This window comes from Ciconia boyciana, chromosome 2 (genome assembly GCF_034638445.1).
Source record: "Ciconia boyciana chromosome 2, ASM3463844v1, whole genome shotgun sequence".
Classification (NCBI taxonomy): Eukaryota; Metazoa; Chordata; class Aves; order Ciconiiformes; family Ciconiidae; genus Ciconia; species Ciconia boyciana.
Window position 1 is genome coordinate 15,847,495 of NC_132935.1, and position 21,780 is coordinate 15,869,274.

The 21,780-nt window shown below is 38.9% G+C and overlaps 1 protein-coding gene across 2 annotated transcripts; it reads right to left on the reverse strand.

Annotated features, from left to right (window-relative positions):
- Nucleotides 1–255: 255 nt before the first annotated feature.
- MED30 (mediator complex subunit 30) lies at nt 256–20,631 on the reverse strand. Of its 2 annotated transcripts, none has more exons than XM_072851991.1 (5): nt 20,480–20,631; nt 19,472–19,677; nt 18,327–18,485; nt 14,542–14,652; nt 256–4,178 (listed from the first exon to the last, which is right to left on the reverse strand). In XM_072851991.1, the coding sequence occupies exons 2-5, from the start codon at nt 19,643–19,645 to the stop codon at nt 4,083–4,085; spliced, it is 540 nt and encodes a 179-aa protein (XP_072708092.1). In that variant the 5' UTR covers nt 19,646–19,677; nt 20,480–20,631; the 3' UTR covers nt 256–4,082. The 2 variants fall into 2 exon arrangements, with proteins under 2 accessions (XP_072708092.1, XP_072708093.1); XM_072851992.1 differs by lacking the exon at nt 20,480–20,631 and adding an exon at nt 19,905–20,170.
- Nucleotides 20,632–21,780: the final 1,149 nt, after the last annotated feature.

The window sequence follows — 21,780 nt, forward strand, 5'->3', positions numbered from 1 at the left end:
CTGCTTATTTGCCTCTACACCTATGGCCTTTACTGGACCTAGTCCAGTGAGAAGTGCTGTAAAACATGTATGCTGCTTTTGACTACATTCACATCAACACAAAGACTGTTCCCGGCTTTTAGCAGCGTTATTTGTTGTGTAGTGTTGTAACAGATGCCAGAATACATCCCTTATGCAATATGAGTAAGAAAAATCCTTAAAATTTACAGAGAATTTAGATTTAACAAGACAAAAGTTTCGCTATATTGCATTTATTTACCTCTTACATTTGTTATCCATTACATTTTCTTAAATAAAAACTGGCATTGGTACATATTTTTTGTCACTTTCATTAATATCCTGCAATACATATCAGCCACCTTGTTATTTTTATGTATAAAAATAGTAACCTTCCAACTCAGCAAAAAACCTTCTCTTTTAAAGCCCTGAATGCTCTACCATATCAGTCTTCATTACTATTAAAATACGGAAAGTGAGCAAACTAGTCATTTTCTCCTCCAAATATTTTATTCTGCACTGATGTATTTGTAAATTCCTTTATAATTCCCCATTTCCTTTGTTAGCACGAAGTAATTAAACTAATCCATCCTCTGTAAACCTCCGTTGCCTCACAGTGTCCTTGGGTGTCATTGCATCTCTTTTTTGATGTTTTTTCTTAACTTCAGATCTTCAAATCTACATCCGGAGCTTACTGTTTTCCACAGCAGTTGTCAGTCATCCTTCAGCTGTCGTCTTTTTGGCTTGTGCAGCCATCTTGCACACCGATGAAATCTTGGTTCCTATGAGACCAGAATCCTTGTCCTACTCCACCTAAATCCATGCTTTACAGTGATTAATTTAAGTAGCACTTGTGCACAAGTTCCAATTTCTCCATCAGTAAGAAATACTATAATCACAGCAGTTTTTTTTCTCCAGGACAACAAAAATGGTCATGGTTTATTAGAGCACTCTGGATGAGGTCTTGCTGCCTCTATGGAAGACAAGAGGAAAAGTAAACTCCTTGCATCTTTCCATAAATCTGCTCCGCACTCTCTGCCTTATGTAAGAAAAACCTTGGACCTTTGCATACTGCCTAGCAGGCATCTTCTGTGTTGTGACAGTGAACCGAACATTCAATACCTGTTACATTGTGTACAAAGGTGCTGGATTAATGGTTTCATTTTGAGAGTATGTGTTAACTTGGGGTGCTCCCACAAACATGCTACAAAGATTTCAGCATCCTTGCTCCACTGCCCCAAGTCCTTCCTGGGCAAAACAGAGACCTAAGAACCCCAACCCCCTCAAATATTTTTATATTCCAAAAATGGAACCATCCTAGGTTCTGGTATCTGCTCCTGGGACTGTCTGTATGTTTATCCAGCTTCTGCCTAATCAGAAATACAGAAATAGTCAATGGTATATAAACAAAACATTGGAACATCTGTGTTGGTATTGCTTTGCTGGTATTTGTAAATACTTCATTTGGTGCCATTTCATTAACCAGCAGTTAAAGTTCAGTTAGCATTAACTTAAATATTAAATTTCAGCATATGTTGATGCCCAGTAATTCCTGTAAAAGTGTTTCACAGCTGAGGAATCGCCACTTTTCTTAAAACTTCTTGGCCAAATCCTACGCTTATTCACGGATGTGGTAGCATATGAATTATGTTCACTACCCTTACTTTCATCTGTGTAAGTCAAAGTGTATGGTTTTGGTCCAACACCTTGCAAAGTTCCTGTTTTGACAGTATTTACCGTGATAACTTACAATTCTGTCAATTTCTGCACTTTGCAATTTAGCTCCTGCGCTATCTATTCTGGTAGTGGTTTAAAGTGTTTTCTCCTCTCTCCCAGGTGAAAAATTGTAGTATGAACCTTGGCTACTGCTAGCAGCTGCACTGAGTAAGCTGAATATTGTATTGCCCAAACACCTACTTGCAATATTTGCACTCTTATTCACATCTTAGGTTACTTCTGCACAGTTTATATGCAATAAAAGAAGTCAACAAACTTTAAAGACATTTAGTAAGAATACATAGATGGTATACAGGCAGTAAAATCTAGCCTAGTCTTCATTTTCCATAATTGTTCCAAAAATATAACAAAATAGTAAGTACTGAGAATTTTACGCTAACAATTAAGATCTTGGTGTGACTTCAAAATCCACTTCAAGTACTCATTCTAGGCTGGATGCATGCTTATACATACACTAAAGAGAAAGCTGCCACTATACCTTGCAAATACAATTTTAAACAAACATTTTAAACAAACAACAAAATAAAATCTCTACTTGCAGTCTTCATCTCCTTTTCAAAAGCTTTGTATATAAAAGTTATGTCTCTCACAGCTGCAGAAATCAACCATTATTTCTGACCAACAAGTCTGCCACAGTGGTCAATCCAAATGGGAAATGAACGGTTCTGCTGCTAGCTTTGCCACTGAGTAAAGCTATCTACTCTTCCATTTGTAATATGGGAGAAAAGAGAGCACCCTTATTTGTAAGGTGTTTTGACATCTACTCACATCTAGGTATTGTCATAGTTACATATCACTTTCAACACTGGGTAAACTAATCAAAATGAACATTTTCTAACTCTGTTTATTTGCAATTATAAGACTGGGCATCCATTCACCTGTTAAGATTTAAAGCCTTCAAAAGGAGAAATAAAAGACAACTATATTGTACCTAATTTCAGGGAAAAGTCATATATTGTTAACCAGGTGTGATCAGATCTATTACATGCCAGTGATTTTTACCTCAAGGAGTAGACAAATGGGTTGAAATGATTAAAAACCAAAATAAAATAGACTGATAGAACAACAAACCAGTATAACATTTTTAAAACCATATATCTCAAATCAATAAGCATTCAGTATCAAAACCCCGTATTGTAAAAAGGATATCTTTTAAAAGGATACCATTTAATTGGACTCTTGAGAAGGTTCTGAGGAAATCTTTCACACAAAACTATTAAGGAATCTGACTGGGCATGGAATAAGAGTTAGAAGTAAACAGAAGCAGCAAATCATGAGGATGGTCAGTTTTCAACTTGACAAATATTAACAGTAGAGTGTCCTACAGATTTGTACTGAAACAGTGTTATTTTACATATTCTTTCATCTGGAAAAAGAGACACATAGTCCACTGGCAGCGTCCGTGGATAACAACAATTATTAAGACTATTTTCAGGGCTAATGAAAATTGTAAGGAATCCTGGAGGCAGAACAAAGAAACATGAAGGTTGATGATTAACTCAAAATAATGAACTGCTCATATACTCCGAAGTTTTCTAGGACTGGCAGTCATAGGGAAAAGATTAATGAGGCATTTACTCAGTGCATTCTGGTAAACAAAACCAACATAATTCTAACCATACATAATGCTACAGGAATACTACACCATACAATAGCTGGAGCAGTAGTACTCAAGAAATTTTAACACATAGTTACAGCAGAAGTTAATGTTGAGGATATGTGTATGTAGTCTTCATTTAAAAATACTTAATTATATCCATAAGGATACAGGGGTAATCTTATGTAGCTTTTGAATTTTGCTCCAATTTATGTAATATAACATATATCCAGTGATAGGATATGGAATAAGATGAACTTATATGGCATAGTAGCCTGTAATATATGTTCCCACAATGGGGAAACATATTGCATTGTAATATCTGATCACTTATTTCAGTCCTGTAGCTTACTAGAGTGCCTCTTCTGTACTGCAGCTTTTCCTGTCTGTAGAGGTGGTTTGCACTGCAGAATGGCATACAAACACATTTTTTAAAACAATGTTAATTGTATTATAAAAATAATCCAGAAACCCTTCATTTATAAAAACCCCCATTTGCATAGCAATCCAAATTATTATTGTAAGTTACTTAGGCTGTATTATATTCAGGTAAAACTTGTAGGATGAATCTTTTATAAAAACAAAGCCAACACCATTTAAGTTACTGCAAAAACTCAACATTTTAATCTTGAAGACTTTTCAAACATTACTGCAATATGGTTGTGGGAAAACACGTTACTTCTTAGAAAGAAATTAAGTATATCCAAACAAATTTGTATCTTTTCCAATTACACAGTTTGATTCTCCTTGTTCAGTTCCGCATTGCCAACATGGCATTTATGTCCCAAATAAGATTCCGTAACTGATCCATGATCTGCTTCAGCTGCTGATTCTTCTGTTTCAGTTTCTGTGGGAAGAGTTTATTAGAAGTTTTTTTGTGATCAGTTCAAATAGCACACTCAGAAATTCAACAAAAGTTACAGTGTTATGAAATGCTATATGGATCTTCTTCTCAGTTGTCTGTGAGCAGTATTAGTGGGATAATGCATCCTCTTTAAAGCACACTCTAGAAATACAAGAAAGCCTCAAAAGTTAAGGACCATTGCTAGAGGGGGAATGCTGTTTCTTTTCACAGCAGTCTTTTTATCAAAGCACTTGATCCCTTCAAAAACTGGAGGCTTGTGGGGATCAGTCCTCTCTTTCCGAAGTCCAAAAGACAGCACTTTTTGTAGGAAGAAAGAATTCAGGGAACAGATAAATTAATGTGAATATATGTTGTATAACTTGGGTGCACAAAAAAATGAGGGATTAACAGTAGAAGTTTGAACAAAGTACAAGGTACAGGTGAAGCCAATCAAGCTTTTCCAGCCCTTCTGCCTATATAGGTCAACCCTGATGTGCTAAGGGGTCCTGTCTTGAAACAGATATTCCGAAGCATGCTGAATTTTTTTAAACTATGTATTTGTTTTTGTGAACTGCAGAAACATTTGAAGGAATAGAAGAACAGAAAACTCGCTTTTATTTGGGTGCATAATCAGAACTTAAAAATTATGTCTTTGCAGAAAAAATATCAGTGCATTAAGACATCGCACAATCTCCCTAACCTTTCATGTTTCACAATAATACACATATTTATTGTCTGATTTATTAATTTTCCTGCTCAAATCAAAGCTGTCAAGAACTAAGTTACTGTGTATTGTTAACAAGAACCTATGTCCTTCATTTCATTCTGATTTGCTAAGATGTCAGCCTTCTCACATTAGAGATCAAACTACTTATTCCTTAGGAAAGTCCAGAGTTCCAAGTAAAGCAAAAGCACAGGAAAGAGTTGCTACCATCAAAACAGGACAAACTATTAAAAATGTTTCAGGTTTGACATAACTTTGTTATTTGCACTACACAAATGGCAATACATTAAAAGAGTGACCAGATGAGTAATACGACTGAAGTAACTGGAACAGTGATAAAAAGGAGCAACAAAAGAAGCCATAACCTGAAAATCAGTCTCCTGACTTTTGATGCAGACAACACACCGATTTTTAAGTTGCCCAGCTGGTCAGCTGGGAAAGAAGTCTAGAGAAAAAAAGGAAGTCTATTCACTTCACACCTGTAAAAATGGTGTGAAGTAATATGGTAATTAGGCTTAGATTACATGGCAAACAGTACTTCGAGTAAGAGAAATATTCCTGAACACAGACTTTGGTGGATACATTCCCTAGAAGCAGAGACAATATGCAATTCCAGACTCCTGAAAAGGATGTAAAAACAGATGTTGGACAGTTCATGCGCACTAACTCAGAATTTCTAATCAAGCACTTGACAGACTAGAAAGTATTTTAAAGATGACTATGTGCATTTATCTAATGCTTCTTTCTTTTTCATTTGCTAATCCAAGACTTCACAATATACATCAGAGATAGAACTCCTAAAGACAAGAGAGAAAACTGAGAAGCATGTAGTTACCACAGCATCCAAATGACAGAATTGCAAGTGTCTCCCTACAAAAGCTCATAATGTAAGATCTTGATGCTTGAGAAAACACAAGAGGGATGAGATAAACAAGCGTGTTCATACCTGTGGCATTTTTAAACATATTTCTGTTTGCCATCCTCAACAGTCAATCTTAAAGAAATCAATGAATGTTACATCAAAACTACTAGTTTAATGCAAGCTGTCACTCACTGATACTGAGGGCATGCCATTTCACGATTTTTCAAAGCCTTTATCAATAGAAATGAAGGCTGAACAGTCAGCGATGGTTATTCAAATCACAGATAGAAAGAACCATTAACCTCTGACATGCAGATTGTGTTCTCTCTCTGTCCATGTCTAATTGTACTGCTAAATACTGTTACGTAGGTATGCTCACATGAACTTTACATAAGTTATGCCCAAAAGACTCATTCTGTAAGACTGTTTTCATTTCTTTGCAAGTGTTATGAAACTGTAAATTGCTTGATCTTTACTTGATGCTAGACAAGGGAACCTTCAAATTGGATTTCATTTGTTTTCAAAGCACCTGTACAGACAAGAAGTATACAATTGTTACTTTATTTATCTGAAGATAATTTTAGATCCTTGTCTTCAGTGAAGAGTTATTTTCTTAGCTCTTCTATTCTACTTGTTCTAGAGACAGAAAAAACATCTAAGATGAAGTACCATCTCTGGATTGCTAGGCTGAAAAAAGAATAAAGAGGGGAAAAAATCCACTTTAGAGAGCATGGTCTCCTAATTGAAACACATATAGTGATCTTTGTTACCAATCTTTGACAGGCAGTGGTCCACACCACAAAGTACTACATAATTAATATGTTCTGCACCACCGGCAGTGCTGGCCTCTGCTTAAGACTCTGCTGAGCCACTAAGAACATCTCAACCCAGTTCTAACCTTGGAAAGTTAGGTGAAATGGCCTTCTTGGGAAACAGGCAAGTTCTGTAAGCAGCTTCTGCAGCAATGACAAATTTTTGTTTGAACAGATTGCTTGCAAGTTGTCTCCCACTCTTTCCTCCTTCTGCTGAAATGACTTAGTTGAACTCTGGACTGCTTCTCAGGATTAACAGTTGTATGAAACAAGAAAAGGTACTTCATCCTACATATTATGCTACAGCTTCTGACTTTATCCATTTTGAGATAGCACAGGAAAATTATCTTATACGAGGCAGTTTACAAAGAGTTTAAGAGATCTAAATTCACCTTACATCTGACAGGCATGTTTCTGTTAGTCCCTCTCTATGTTAGAAAAGTGATCTGACTGAAAACCAATCCTAAGGGGTCTTCATTGGTGATATTAATTTTCAATGTGATTAACTATCCATTTTGACTGACACTGCAAGTACTATGGCCAGCATGATGGAGTTGGCAAGGACTGCACCTTCCAGTAACCAACGAGACTTCAGTAGGCTTAGGTCTGGCAGGACATTTATGAAAACACATACAGAAGCACAACACTCATAAATGAAACGAAGTGGGAGAACCATAACGTACATCCATAAAATAGCTGTCTTTCAAGGAACATGCCATAAAGAACTTGACATGTTTCATACAGATTTGGGTTTGGTAGGACACAGTAATTTCAACTTTGACTGAAATAAATTTTTGACTTAAACTCATTTTTGGTTCACTTTCATTTCATTTGAAATCAGTGCTGTCTAGACCAATCCACAACTTTCTACCAGAGATGTATCAGAACTTTCCTTTGCACACTGTTCCCATCTCTCTCCTCATCTTAAGCTCATCTATCTTTCACATTTTAAAACCTAACCATCACTATGAGTCATTACTCTGCACTCAATCCATTTGTTAAAAGTCCCTTCTTCAGGCAAAGATGATAGTGTAAACACTGTGGAAGAATAAGATTATATTCCAGCTGATGCCTGTAACAACATCAAAAGTACTTGCCTATGTTGTACAGGCACTTCTTCTGCTTAAGAAAAAAAAAAAAGAAGAGGTGTTTCCACCTTAAAAATCTTACATAAAAGACCATTCTCCTGAATGCTGTGCCAGATATAGTTTTTACCTGGTCTGTTCAAGACCTGCAACAGTACAGGCCAGAAGTACATCTAAGCGTAATAAAGCATTAAATATTAATAACAGTACTACCTTTACTTGCTTAAGTCTCAGTAGAATTAAAACAATTATGTTTACTTTGTTGATTACGACTCTACTACAGCGTGAACTTGCATCATCCGCTTTTTGATGACCATGTTACTCCTTCTGACCGTTAAACTGCTGTAGGAAGTGATTGTTGAAAGTCTTATGAAGGCGACAATGGCCTCTGCTTTTCCATGTAAGCCAAACCCAAGAAATTTCTACAGAAACACAATGTTTGTGATAGGTGAGAAAAAGTAAAGCCTGCCCTGGCAATTTATACTGTTCTTTTTTTAAGTGAGTCCTTCATAATGAAATCTCTGAAGGAAGGAGGTGGAAAACCTTCTTTTTTTTTTTTCCTTCAGTTTTATAGTCAAAAAAGTTACAATATTATATGCATACAGCAGAAAAAAAATGATAGACAAAATGCCTCAACACTTTGCTCAAACTCTCTTAAAGCTGACAGGTGATGTTCTAACTTATGGCTACTCAATTGACACCAAGGCCCACTTTCCATCATAATAAATTCACATATCCATCTATTTATAATATTTTTTCAAACGGATAAAAAGTATTCATCACTAAAACACTAACTGCTATGCAATTAAACATTAACACACTTGTTGTTCAGTAACTACAGCTTTTCCTGATGTCATTCACAGGCATAACTGTTCTATCCTTACTGGAAATGAGAGACTGGGTTTTCTGCCTCCCTCCTCACCTGATAGCTGAAAGGAAAACTGCTCCTTCTGCATGCGTAACTCTCTGTTCCTGAAACAAGCAGAAGCACCAGTGACAGCCTGTGCTCCACTGCATGCTCAATACTTTTCACACATTGAACCAGACAGCAATTGCAGGTATCCAGTGCTCTGTTGTTCAAAGAGGAATAAGTGTGTTCATCAAAATAGATGGACGTTTGCTTCATACCAATTATTTACCATTCAACAATGAAATCTGAGGTCTTATTTACTGAGTACCCTCTAAGCTATGTAGCTTGTAATGGAATTATCCATTCCCCAAGGTGCTTCTCCACCACACTCCTCAGTATTACATCCCGATTCTTAACATGAAAATCACACAGACCCTCAGTTACAGATGGCAAACTAAGTCACAGGAACCCTATGGATAAAAATGGAGTGCCTACTAACCTTGTCCAGAGACATCTAAGATTCAAGTCCATCAATAAACTTCATGTTTTAACAGCTTCCCACATATTCAAAGGACAGCTATCACCAACCGTAGGGGGAAGAATGAACAACTACCACAGACATTTTGTAGCAGAGACAAGGATAAAAATCCACTTCTCAAGAGCAGCCTTCAGTTACTCACTCACTACTCACATTAAATCCTTCCTTCTCATTCTCAAATTCCCTCCTTATTCAATACCCTCATGCAAATTACACAATACATAAACCAGGATTCTTATAATCTTACTTATCACAATACTGATTCAATCTAAACAGTGCCTAGTCTGCAACAAAAGCAGAACAGCTCTAGGTCTCTTCTAGGAAAGGGGCGGGGGGGGGGGAGAGGAACTAAATGTGATAATGTAATAAAGGTTGTATAATATGCATTTATACGAGGACAAAAGGGGGCTATTGGGATTGTATGGACAGCTTTCAGCTCGGTGTTTCCTAACTTTTCTCAACTTTGTAACCATGTTGTTGTTTTGATATAGGAAGCTACATGAAAAACTTTGCATACAACATTTTATATGAAACTGAAAAGGAAATATTTCATTATATAGAATAAAAATGCATCTCAGTGCTGAGGGAGCTGGCTGATGACATTACAAGAGCACTCTACAGAATTTTCTACTGGAGATGGGAAGAGCTTCCTGATGAAAAAGGAAACACCTCAACTCATTTTCAAGAAAGGCAAGAGGGGGGCAGGGGGGGGGCTGTCCAGAAAACTACAGAAACTACAGGCTGGTCAGGCTAGCCCCTGAACCCAGAAAGACTATGCAGCAAATCCTTCTGGAAGTCATGTTGTGCTGGTTTTGGCTGGGATAGAGTTAATTTTCTTTATAGTAGCTAGTCTGGGGCTATGTTTTGGATTTGTGCTGAAAACAGTGTTGATAACACACTGATGTTTTAGTTGTTGCTGCACTGGTCGAGGACTTTTTGGCTTCCAATGCTCTGCCGGGTGCAGAAGAGGCTGGGGCGGGGGGGACACAGCCGGGGTGGTTGGTCCAAACTGACCAAAGGCCTATTCCATACCATATGACGTCATGCTCAGTATATAAAACTGGGGAAGAAGAAGGAAGGGGAGGACGTTCGGAGTGATGGCGTTTTTGTCTTCCCAAGTAACCGTTACACGTGATGGAGCCCTGCTTTCCTGGAGATGGCTGAACACCTGCCTGCCCATGGGAAGTAGTGGATGAATTCCTTGTTTTGCTTTGCTTGTGTGCACGGCTTTTGCTTTCCCTATTAAACGGTCTTTATCTCAACACTCGAGTTTTCTCGCTTTTACTCTTCCGATTCTCTCCCCCATCCCACCAGGGGGGAGTGAATGAGCAGCTGCGTGGGGCTTAGTTGCTGGCTGGGGTTAAACCACAACACACATCCAGACACATAAATGATAAGGTGACTGGTAACAGTCATCTTGGACTTACCAAAGATGTGTTGTGCCTGACCAACATGATAGCCTTCTATTGAGAAATGACTATGTGGCCAAGGGGAGAGCAGGAGATTTTCTTTACTTTCATATTAGCCAGGCTTTTGACACAGTCTCTCATAGCATCCTTGTAGACAAATTGGAGAGATGTGGTTTGGATAGGTGGATTATAGGGTTGATGGAAAACTGGCTAGACTATTGATTTCTAAATGTTGTGATCATCAGTATTAAGATGAAGTGGCAGCTGGTCACTCTTGATGTTTCTCAGGATTGATACTAAGGTCAATATTCTTCATATCCTCATTAATGACTTATCCACACTGAATGACCTAATCACCATATAAAAGTATCAAATTTGTGGACAATACCAAATTGGGGGAAGTGGTCAATATACTCTACAAATACAAAACAAATTAAAAATACATGCAAATAGCATGAAAGACAGTTTAAAAGGAATGCAGGTTTTCAGCATAGTCAAAAGTAGTTTCCAGGTAAAGTTCTGCAAAGAGAAAGACTAATTGTAAATTGCTTTCATTTTAAGGACTACTTCCCGAAACAACAGCAGCTGCAGTGCACAACCGTTTTCTTATCAAAAAAGCCCGGAGCTAAACTCGTAACAGCTTAACTTAAAAGCCTGTCATGTAAATTGTCTTTTCCTCTCTTAGCAAGATCACTGTTAACCAGTTAGCAAAGATTAATTAAGAATATCAAACATGATTGTTTTCTAAAGGGTCACCTGGAATGTCCTAATGCTATTTCACATCATTTCATTTTCAACCAAATGTATTGAGACTGCTAATTATGCGATGATTTTCTCAAGTGCTTCATCTGAAACCAGATCTACAGCATCTAAAAAACCAAAGCTGTACTTGCTCAATTTCTAAAAACAAGCAGTAAAGAAAACTGCTGATAAGGCAGCAACACAGATTAAAGTGTTCTCAGTCTGTGATTTGATATTTTCTGTTGTAAGTCCTGTCAAATGTACTACAAGACCATAGACCCAAGGTGAGCCTGACATCTTGAAAATATTACAGATGATGCTATACTTAGAAGGTAAAGAACCTGTAACTAGAACATTAAAGTCTCAAAAAATATGAAGACAAGCAAGGAAATTTTGGTAACAGCTTCCAATTGTTGCAAATAGTAATTATGTTCAGTGAAAATTGGATCAGGATTTGTATTAGTAGACCAATGCAAATGTTGAACTGATTCTGGAACAGTAAATTATTTATTCCAGAAGAGTCAACCACCTCAACAATTTACAATCCCAGAAAGCAAATACAGATAAAAGGAATAAGCAACATTTTTGGGAACTGCAGGAGGGAATTGTTTAGTAGAAAAGGTAGAGGTAGTCAGTGCTCAATAAATGGTTTGTTTGGTTGCTTTATAATAATGGTGCACTCGTCTTAGTGCTGGCAAAAATCCCTTTTGTTTTTAAGCTTAATAGGTTTTATTTAAACCTACAGTTGCTAAATATTACTGACTTGCTAGGACAGAAATGCATTACCTTGTAAACTGATCTAGATTGTAAATTAATGGACAAGTACTTCTTAGCCAAGGTGAGCGCATTAAACTTTCTGACCTAAAAGATAAGTCTAATATAGCAGAATAAATAAATAAATAAGACCAAAAGATGTCAAGATACAGGAAACTGACATCAAAAATTACTGCAGTATTTAGGAACTCTGCTATATCAACAGGTTCTCCTGCCCCATGAGTGAGATGGTGAGTATAACAAGTACGTGACGCTCCTCTCCTCCTCCACTGAGGATGCTCCCTTCCCAGACAACTGTGGCAGCAAAGCAGAGCTGCTATGTTTCAAGTCAGTGGTTCCTGGAAGAAGGGACCTTTTTGTGTGAGAATATATGATCCACAAGGTTTATATGATCTACCAGTTTTGGCTGTGCTCCACACTGCAGGGCAGTTCGTGTCTTTCACATACATCCAGAGCCACAAAAGAGACCAGACCGGCTGGGATATCACAGCAAGAAGGGCAAAATTAAGAGACTCATGAAAGGTCTAAGAATTCAAATGTCTCAATAGTGTCGAAGTATTGGGTTATTGCAATATGCTTTTTTTGGTACCAGTAACATGCAAGACTGAAAAAGTACTGCCTATCACAGCAAAAAGGACTAGGTGAGAGCAGGAAAACCAGCTGAAGGAAGAAAAAAGATAGTGGGTCAAAAATATAAAAAGCTTCTTCTTCATGTTGGTTTTCCTGTCACAGCATTTTCACCAACATTTTGTATTACTGAAATTTTTCTAAAATAAATTAAGCAGAATTGAGTTGAAGATGGATGTTACATACTAGAGGACTGAAAAGCTTCCAGGACTGCCAGCTAAGAAACAGAGAGGGCTATCTGAGCCCAGCAGCCAGTGTCAGGAATTTGACCAATTAACCTGATTCTAGTGATTTTTCTTTGCAAAAATAAGAATTTATTTATTTCTACTAATTAAAAACCCAAAGCATTTCCTATTCTGTAATGTATTAAAATTTGAACTTTGAAACGGGTAGTGGATGTGCTTATTCAGCTAGAGAGAGACAAAAGAAAAAACTCAGTGCACTTTCAAAAACAAGAAGTTTAAATTTCTTTTGCAGCAGTTAGTAAATATTTGTCCACAAAAATACTAAGAAGGTTCAACTATCTTCTGAAGAGTTACTGTGGAAAATCTGGAAACTAGGTCTAGGCATTTAAGTGTAAATCCAGGATTTCAGACCCGATTTAAGTGAATGTCTGCATACATTCTTAATTACCAATTTGCTACCAATGGTCCTGTAAGACCATCAACCTTTTTAAGGTTTAGAACTCACAATAAACTTTTATAAAATTATTTTCACAAGATCCCACCAAGGAGGTTTAAAAACATATTAGCATACAAGTATAACAACAAGGGGAAAAACATGTCATAAAACTATCAAAAACACAGCAAATATGGACAGTTAAGCTTATTAGCACTTAAAGATTGCAAATAAATGTGCATAAATTCATAGTACAGTATTACATACAATATAATATATACAACCTTGCTACATCAGCACTGAACAGGAAGAACACAACAGGACAGCTGACAACTGCTTTTCTCTAAATTCACATAGTCCCCATTTTCTCCTGTACAATATGTGTGCATTTTTCTGCATAAATGGGTTATGAAAGATTCAGTACATCTCTAATTGTTGAAGACAAAATATCGGAAATATTTTAAAAGCTGAAAATCCACCAATTATTCTCTCCATAAAGAAATATTTTACTCACTTATTTCCTTTGTTTGGTTATTTTTGTAGATTATGCTTCCTTTCTACCAAGCATTTACAGATATTACAGCTACAGAAATATTTAACTAATCCTATCTTTGTACTTTACGGATTGAAGAAACAATGTTCAAAATGTGGTCTGGTAAAATTACGTATTTTTAATCTCAATATTATATTAGCATTTACTACAGCGTATTTATTTTTAGATTTGAATCCACCTTCAGTAATTGTACTCAGTTGCACACTGCCACTCAAACTGAAAACTTAACAGCATCTTTATCATACATAGTACATTTTTTTTCTGAATGTGTCAAGATTCAATAAATGCTACATTTAACAAAAGGAATGGTCTTCCTCAAACTGTCAAAATACAGAAAGTAGCCCTGAAAATGCTTTACCAACTCACATCACTGTGATAATATTTACACATCTGATGTTCAATACTCATTTTTTTTAATGCCTAAGGTAAATTTTTAAGATAAGTAAGTTCAACAGGCACCTCACCTCAATCTGTACTGCTGATATCTAGTGGGTAAGAATAAACATACTACACCGTATTCAGAAGAATATGTATCGGTTTAAAAAGAGGCACAAGTTAAAATTGTTGGGAAACCTAAACTCGACAGCCAGAGGTACAGCTAAAAAAAAAAATAATAACTTAAAAAGTAATTCTGAAAGTTACATGCAAGAAGTATTTATTACCAAGTTTGATGGCAGTCATCACACATGCTGCATTTAGTACAGCAATCTAGAAATTTAAGCTTTGTAATGACAAAGTGACAGTTTTACACAAATTAATTTCAACTTTGTTACCTTATTTACTTCCATTATTTCCCTTCTCTCTTCACTAGCAAAACGAAGCTGACTTGCAGCACCACGATCATCATGCTTGGAGCCATCTTCTTCAACATATGGAATAAGTTGCTGTGAAGACAAGAAACATTAGCTAAAAAAAAAAAATTAAAAGGAAAAAAAAAAAAGGAAAAAAGAAGAAAAAAAGAAACTGAAAACAGGAGATACAGGAGATATGTAAGGTACTACCATTTTCTCCAAAGGTTCAAACTTCCCAAGAGGAAGTGGAGACAGGCTTACTTCATCACCTCAAACCCAAAGGCCTTCGAATGACCCCAGTCGGTTCCCCAGGAAAACAATGTGCTTCAAATAGACACAATCCCACATATTACCATGCCTAGACCCAAGCAATTTCACAACTGCAGGCAGAACCCAGTCTTTACATTTTAAGATGTTTACCACAGGTAATCCTTGCATTCTTCAACTCTGTAGACTGTGATTTTAAAATTTACTATTCCACACTATGAGATACCACAAACATGAAGTTCTCATTATTATAAGTATATCAGTGATATACTAAACATAATTATGACTGGCTTTCCATAGCTACTTGGTTAATACCTTAATTATTACTTGCTATTTTAGTGGGCCTCTGGCTATTCTTAAGACCAGGCCCACAGCTACCTAATAGGAGTTTTTCCATAAGAATTTCCCACTGTAATCTCCTCAGGCATACAGTGTACTATCTTTTTTGTAAGCTTCTACAAAGCCAAAAATCTTTGATAAAGAATTTCTAAATGAATATTAATGCATGTTCCCTTCCTAAAAAAAATAAATTGAAAAGAATCAGTAAATATACCAGATACAAAACAAATACATGCTTCTGTGTCAGAACACTCCCAAGCTACTAACATCTTATTCAAAACTAATTATAAGCTGTAACATTTTATACATAACATACGTCCACAAGACTACAGTCTATTGTTGATTTTTCTGTCCTGAACTGAGAAAACCTAAAGTTGATAGCAAAATTACATCCTTGTTCACATACACACTACAGACAAATAAAAGACTAGTAATTGATGCAAATTAGCAAGAAGACATTAGTTTAAAAGTATGGGAGCAAGTTGCTCATCGCATGCATATTAATTTGATACTTAGGTTGGGGTGTAATATTATCATAGAATCATTTAGGTTGGAAAAGACCCTTAAGATCATTGAGTCCAACCGCTAACCTAACACTGCCAAGTCCACCACTAAGCCATGTCCCTAAGTGCCACAGCTACACATCTTTTAAATACTTCCAGGGATGGTGACTCAACCACTTCCCTGGGTAGCCTGTTCCAAGGCTTGGCAACCCTTTCGGTGAAGAAATTTTTCCTAATATCCAATCTAAACCTCCCCTGGCACAACTTGAGGCCATTTTCTCTCGTCCTATGGCTTGTTACTTGGGAGAAGAGACCGACCCCCACCTCTCTACAACCTCCTTTCAGGTGGCTGTAGAGAGTGATAAGGTCTCCCCTCAGCCTCCTTTTCTCCAGACTAAACAACCCCAGTTCCCTCAGCCGCTCCTCATAAGACTTGTTCGCTAGACCCTTCACCAGCTTTGTTGCCCTTCTTTGGACATGATCCAGCACCTCAATGTCTCTCTTGCAGTGAGGGGCCCAAAACTGAACACAGTATTCGAGGTGCGGCCTCACCAGTGCTGCGTAGAGGGGGACGATCACTTCCCTAGTCCTGCTGGCCACACTACTTCTGATACAAAGCATTCAGCAGCATCCTTCAGCATTCTAATGGAAAACTTACTTTGATTTAACCCACTGAAAATTGAATTTCCTTCTACACAAAAAATTTTGTAGGCCATTCTTATTAAGCTTATCAAAATGGACAAAAACTACCACACTAAACTCTGCCATGAAAACGTAGTAAAGGTTAACAACTTACTACATTTGCATACAATAAAGAAGTAGCGTGGCTGCTAAATACTCTTGGAAAAACTCGTTCTCTCTCTGATGAAAAAATAATGTACCACTCAAAGGAGAACATTTCTTTTGAAAACCTCCCATCTTTCAGAAAATGTAGTAGAAAAAGCAAAAAAAAGAAAAGCAAAGAACTACACCTAACACACAAATGAAGCAGGAAATGTAATCAATTAGAGAACTTCATAGCCAGAACTGCTTTACAATTATCTCATGCCTTGCTATGCTGGCTAATGGAAAATTGGTAAGAATACCTATTACATTGGTAGTACACATTAACAAAAAAATATAAAAACATTTATATCAATAATAATAGACTAAGGAATATTAGTAGGTATTGACTTCTCTTGACTGTTTAAAAAAAGAGATTTGTTGATATTCTTTAAAGATACGGTTAGAATATCAGTTATTAAATAATATGATTGAGACTATTATTGAAAAGCTGAAACAAGAATTTAAGAAAACTGATCCAAGAGGAATGGTGTGCCACTCTCATTCACCCTAACTAATAAAACATGAGGAAGCAGGCATTCTATTAACTTCAGAGCAGAAAAGACTAGGTAGATAAAAGCAAAAAGAATTCCAACTATCGATACAAAACTCTGCTGTGCATAAGGTATCAGTGAGACCTTGCGTTAAAAAAAGCTTAAAGGGACTACTCATTTTTTCTATGGAGATTCTTTTTCATCCTGGTAACAGGAAAAACTATGAAAAGACAAAGAAAAAGAAAGACCAACCCCACCTCATCCCAACCATATGTGAAAACAAGACACGTCAAAAGCTTTTAAAGGGGACGCAAGTATTGAACTATTGCACACAAGTTAACACACCATGGAAAAGTTTTATTTTTTTAATTGGGAAGGTATCTTACTCCCTTGTTTGCTCTAAGGTTTCCAAATACCTTTCTCTGAAACACATGGCAGTGACTGCTGACAGAAGTAGCTGAAAAGTCTAGAATGGACTGTACAAAATGGACTCCTTCATTGCTTTCTTCCTATTCAGTGAAGAGATTCAAATATAACATATAATGCTTACATGATTAAAACTCAATGGACAATCAGAAGTCCGTTAATAGAGTAGCCTCAGAATCCAGAGGTCAGTAATTAAAGAACTTCACAGTTCTGGTTAACTTAGAGCTGTAGTACCTCAAATTATAACACAAAACAGGCTTTAAGAGTATTACTACGAATTAGAAACAACTTAACTTACGAGGGGAAAAAATGAAGTTGGATTTTTCAACTGAAGATTGATTTTACTAGGAATAGCATTTTTATTAGGAAAAAACTTTGGCCAATCCTGCTTCCTGGAAGTCTTATGCTGTTCGCTTTTCCATCACCACTGTACGTTCATATTGGTTCAGAGTAGCTGAGTGAGGGAACTATGGAGGCACAGACTGATGGTCAGAGCAAGGGAATAATGCATATTACTCAGGGAGCCAGGCTGGCAGGTGAGAGCTTAAGGCAGACTTTTTCCCACTACAACAACCTCTTTAAAGAAACACTTGCCCTGACTCTTTTGACTCTTTTTTTCCTAGTGGAAACAAGTTGGTGAATGTACCAAGAAGCCTGAGAAAAAAGGCTAACATTTTAAATAAAATTTAATTTCAAAATTGGATCCCTCCCAACTGGTAAGAACTGTTGATGTTAACGTGAAAGTTTCACAGTCTTTCAACCAGCTCTAAATAATAAACAGAATTCAGTCCACTGAACAATTCCAGTCTCATTTAAAACTTGTTATGAGTCTCCTGCAACTCAGGAGAATGGATGATGTGCTAAGCAGAGAGAGGTTATTCTGATTTGTAATTTATATGTTAATAAAGATACTTACTTCTATAGGAACAGGATCGAGCCCAGCACAGTTTTCATTGCATTTGTCATAGACTAGTCTCAGTTTTCTGAACAGTATTGATAGCTGACGGAGATGTTCCTGCAGCTTTCCCAGTCTGTCTTGATATGTTCCAGTATGGTAAGTAACGCCATTCGGTAACTTAGAGAACCAAACCCCCAAAACATTAAAAATATTACATTAAAGTTTCTGTCACATGAAATAAACAAACTAAAATAAATCAGAGGGGTTTTTGTACATTTTAAAATAAGACAATCACACTATCCCCACAGAAATCACTGAAATTTCTATTTTATCAGCAAAATTCTGCATTTTATCTACTCATCTGATGTGCCAAATCACTGCTGTCGAACAGCTTCATGTATTCTACTCATTGTCAATCCCTCTGTAACTCTTTTCAGTGAGTGTCTTCAAAATGCTTAAGCACGACATTGTTGTTATCTGTTATGAGTATTACACTTTGAGACTTTGTGTCTCAACCCCAGGTCACAATTCAGAGACACAATCAAAATGAATTCAAAGGTAGCAAACTCGAAGTACATATACCTATACCTAAGATAATTACAGAAGGAAACTGCCAGGGTCACAAAAATACAGAGGGAATGGGAGTGATTATTTATCTTCTGCTCTCAACAGAGAAACACAACAAATGTTTGTATGTTTTCTCAGTAAGTAGCCACAAATAAGGATTATGTCCACTTTAACAAAAAAAAAAAGTCAAAAAGTTCTAGGTGGAAAAATATTACAGTAAAACATCAATGAAAATTCCTCTAAAATTACTCCCCAGATGTTAACAAAAACAGAGAAACATAACTGGCATATAAACAGACTTCACTATTCATAAAGGAAAACACAGATATTAAGTGTTTTCAGAATACATTTATTGTGGGGATTATTATATTATTATTTAGCATTTCTGAATTTTCTCCATCTTCACTTAATGTACAGGAGTAAGCAAATATGTTGAGTAGTATTCACTTCTCCAATCAAGCCCCCTTTTCAAAGCAGTTTGATCGAGTTATGTATTTAAATGTCCTAAGCTATATCTCCTGTGCCTACATATACTGGCATTTGGTGGTAAAAACATGGGAAGTTGAGGACTGTAAAAAGAAAAGGTTATTTCTCACCTGCATGTTCCTCAGTAACTGGAAGATTTCCATGGTTCGAAATACAATGTCCTGCACAGTCTCTTGGCCAATTCGACAAAGAGAGGCTGTATTTACCTCCCTAGCTGCTTGAGCCTGTGTCCCTGAGAAAGCACCAGGCGGCATGCCTGCCCCAGCGAGAGGGGGAGTTGACATCTCCTGACGTTAACCAGTCCCGCCGAGTCAAGCTGCACAAAGAAGTTCAGGCGGAATGATTAAGCACTTGTTTGAGTCTATCATAATAAACTGCTGTATGGTGGCTATACAATCCCTTTTCCCTATATGTGGCCCTACCCAAGATAAAACTTTGCGACTGATAAGAGAGGGCTCAGGGCTGTACCCTTCGGTTTGGGTACCGCTCCCTTAAGCGCTACAGCTCTGCTGGGCAGTGGAACTGGGGGTGCTCCTCACACACCTCCCCTCACCGCCGTCACCAGGACGCCCCTGCCTCGATCTGTCGCAAGGGGACGCGAAAGGCTCTTCCGCCCGGCCCCAACACGTGAAAACCGCAGCCCTCCTGCTGGCCTCCGGGACCGGCACCTGCCCGGCTGCCCCCCTCCGCTGCAGGGAACGGCCCGAGGCACGGCTCACCCACCCCGCAGCCCGGGAGGCCGGGGCGCAGGCGGTGCCCCAGGACCCCGCAGACGCAGCCCGCGCTCCCGCCTGGGCCCTGCAGGCCCCTCCCGGGCGAGCAGGCCCACGGGTGCCGCCCCGGCTAGGGCGCGCCCGCCCGAGGAGCCGCGCGGAGTTACCGGGACGGACCGCGACATGTGCTCCGCTCCCCCCGCCCCCAGACCGCAGCGGGGCAGCCCCGGGCAGGCGGGGGGCGAGGGGGGGGCGAGGAGGGGCCGCCCCGGGCCCCGCAGCCCCTCCCTGGGGGCGCCCGGTTGGTAACGGGAGCGCCGCGGCACGGCGCTGCCGCCATGGGAGGCGGCCAGGAAGACCCTGCCCCGCGGCGGGCGAGGCCCCCGGGGGCGGCCGGTTACTCACGGGGGACCGGGGCGCCCCGTTGCCCTGGAAACGCGCAGGCGGAAGCGCTCGGCGGCGCCCGGAGGCGCGGGCGACCCGCGGCGGAAGTGACGTCACGGCAGCCGGCGGGGCGGGAGGGGTGGTTGGGAGTCCGCGCTGCGGGCTGAGGGGAGCGGGGAGCGTTCAGCGTTCGGGAGGGGAGAGGAGGCGCGGCGCGGCGCGGCGCGGCGCGGCGCGGAGCGGAGCGGAGCGGAGCGGAGGTGCCCCTCCCTGCTGCGGGGTGTCTGTCGTGCCGGCTGCCTCGAGGAACCCCGCCTCGGCCTGCAGCCCTGGCAGGCTCGGCGCCGTCCCTCTGTCCGCCGCGCACGGGCTCTCCAGTGAAGGCCTTATTCGGGAGCCGGGCCGTTTTTCTGGCTTGCTGAATCAAGGGGGGGTTTACGGGCAAGTCAGCATCTAGAGGGGTCAGCCCGGAGCCCTGTGTATGGTTTCTTGAGGTTGAAAAGTTAGGTCGAAATCTTAGCACGTTCACACAAGTCACACCACCCCTGTAAGGAAGGTGAGGATTTGGACATACCATTTTTGGCAGCTCATGCTGATAAATTGGTGAACATCTGTTTTGCAAGGTAGGTGTGTGTATGTGGATATACACATGCACACCTCTATTTTATACCTTTCTAGGTGTACTACTACTACTTCTTGCATAGATACATTTTTGCTAGTATAGAAAAGCCTTACACTTTGGCCTTCCTGTATCACAGTATTGGTGTGGGTATAAAACACTCCTGTGTTGTCTACCCTGTGTGCTTGTACTACGCTAATACAATTGAATTGGTGCAGTTTCGAAGTACCGACAAGGCCTCCTGTGCGAGGAAGAAGAAACACCCTCAAAAAGAAACAAGGGCTGGTAGATAGGAATTGTCTATACAGTAGTTAGTGCTTACTGTCTGTCTGTATAACAAAAAATTTCTTGCCTAAAAGTCGGCAAGTACCAAAGTTTCTTGTTTTCCAGTTGATGTCATACCTAGGACTCTTTATTTGAGTGATTTTGACAGTAAGTACCTGAAAATGCAGAAGAGGGCATTTATATACCTGTGGCTTCATATTAATTCTTAGGAAGTACAGTCTTAAAGTAGTTGTGCTGTATTAAAACTGATGTTATGAATGATCTGTTGTATGAAATGCATTGCATTTGTAATGCTGTAAAAATAAATCAGAAGTTTGACACATGATATACAGCCTTTATTAAAGAAAGAAGAAAGCAGTCAAGGAACATTCAGGGACAGAACCATACAAACTTGCTGTCAGAGGCGTTTCGCTGCAGA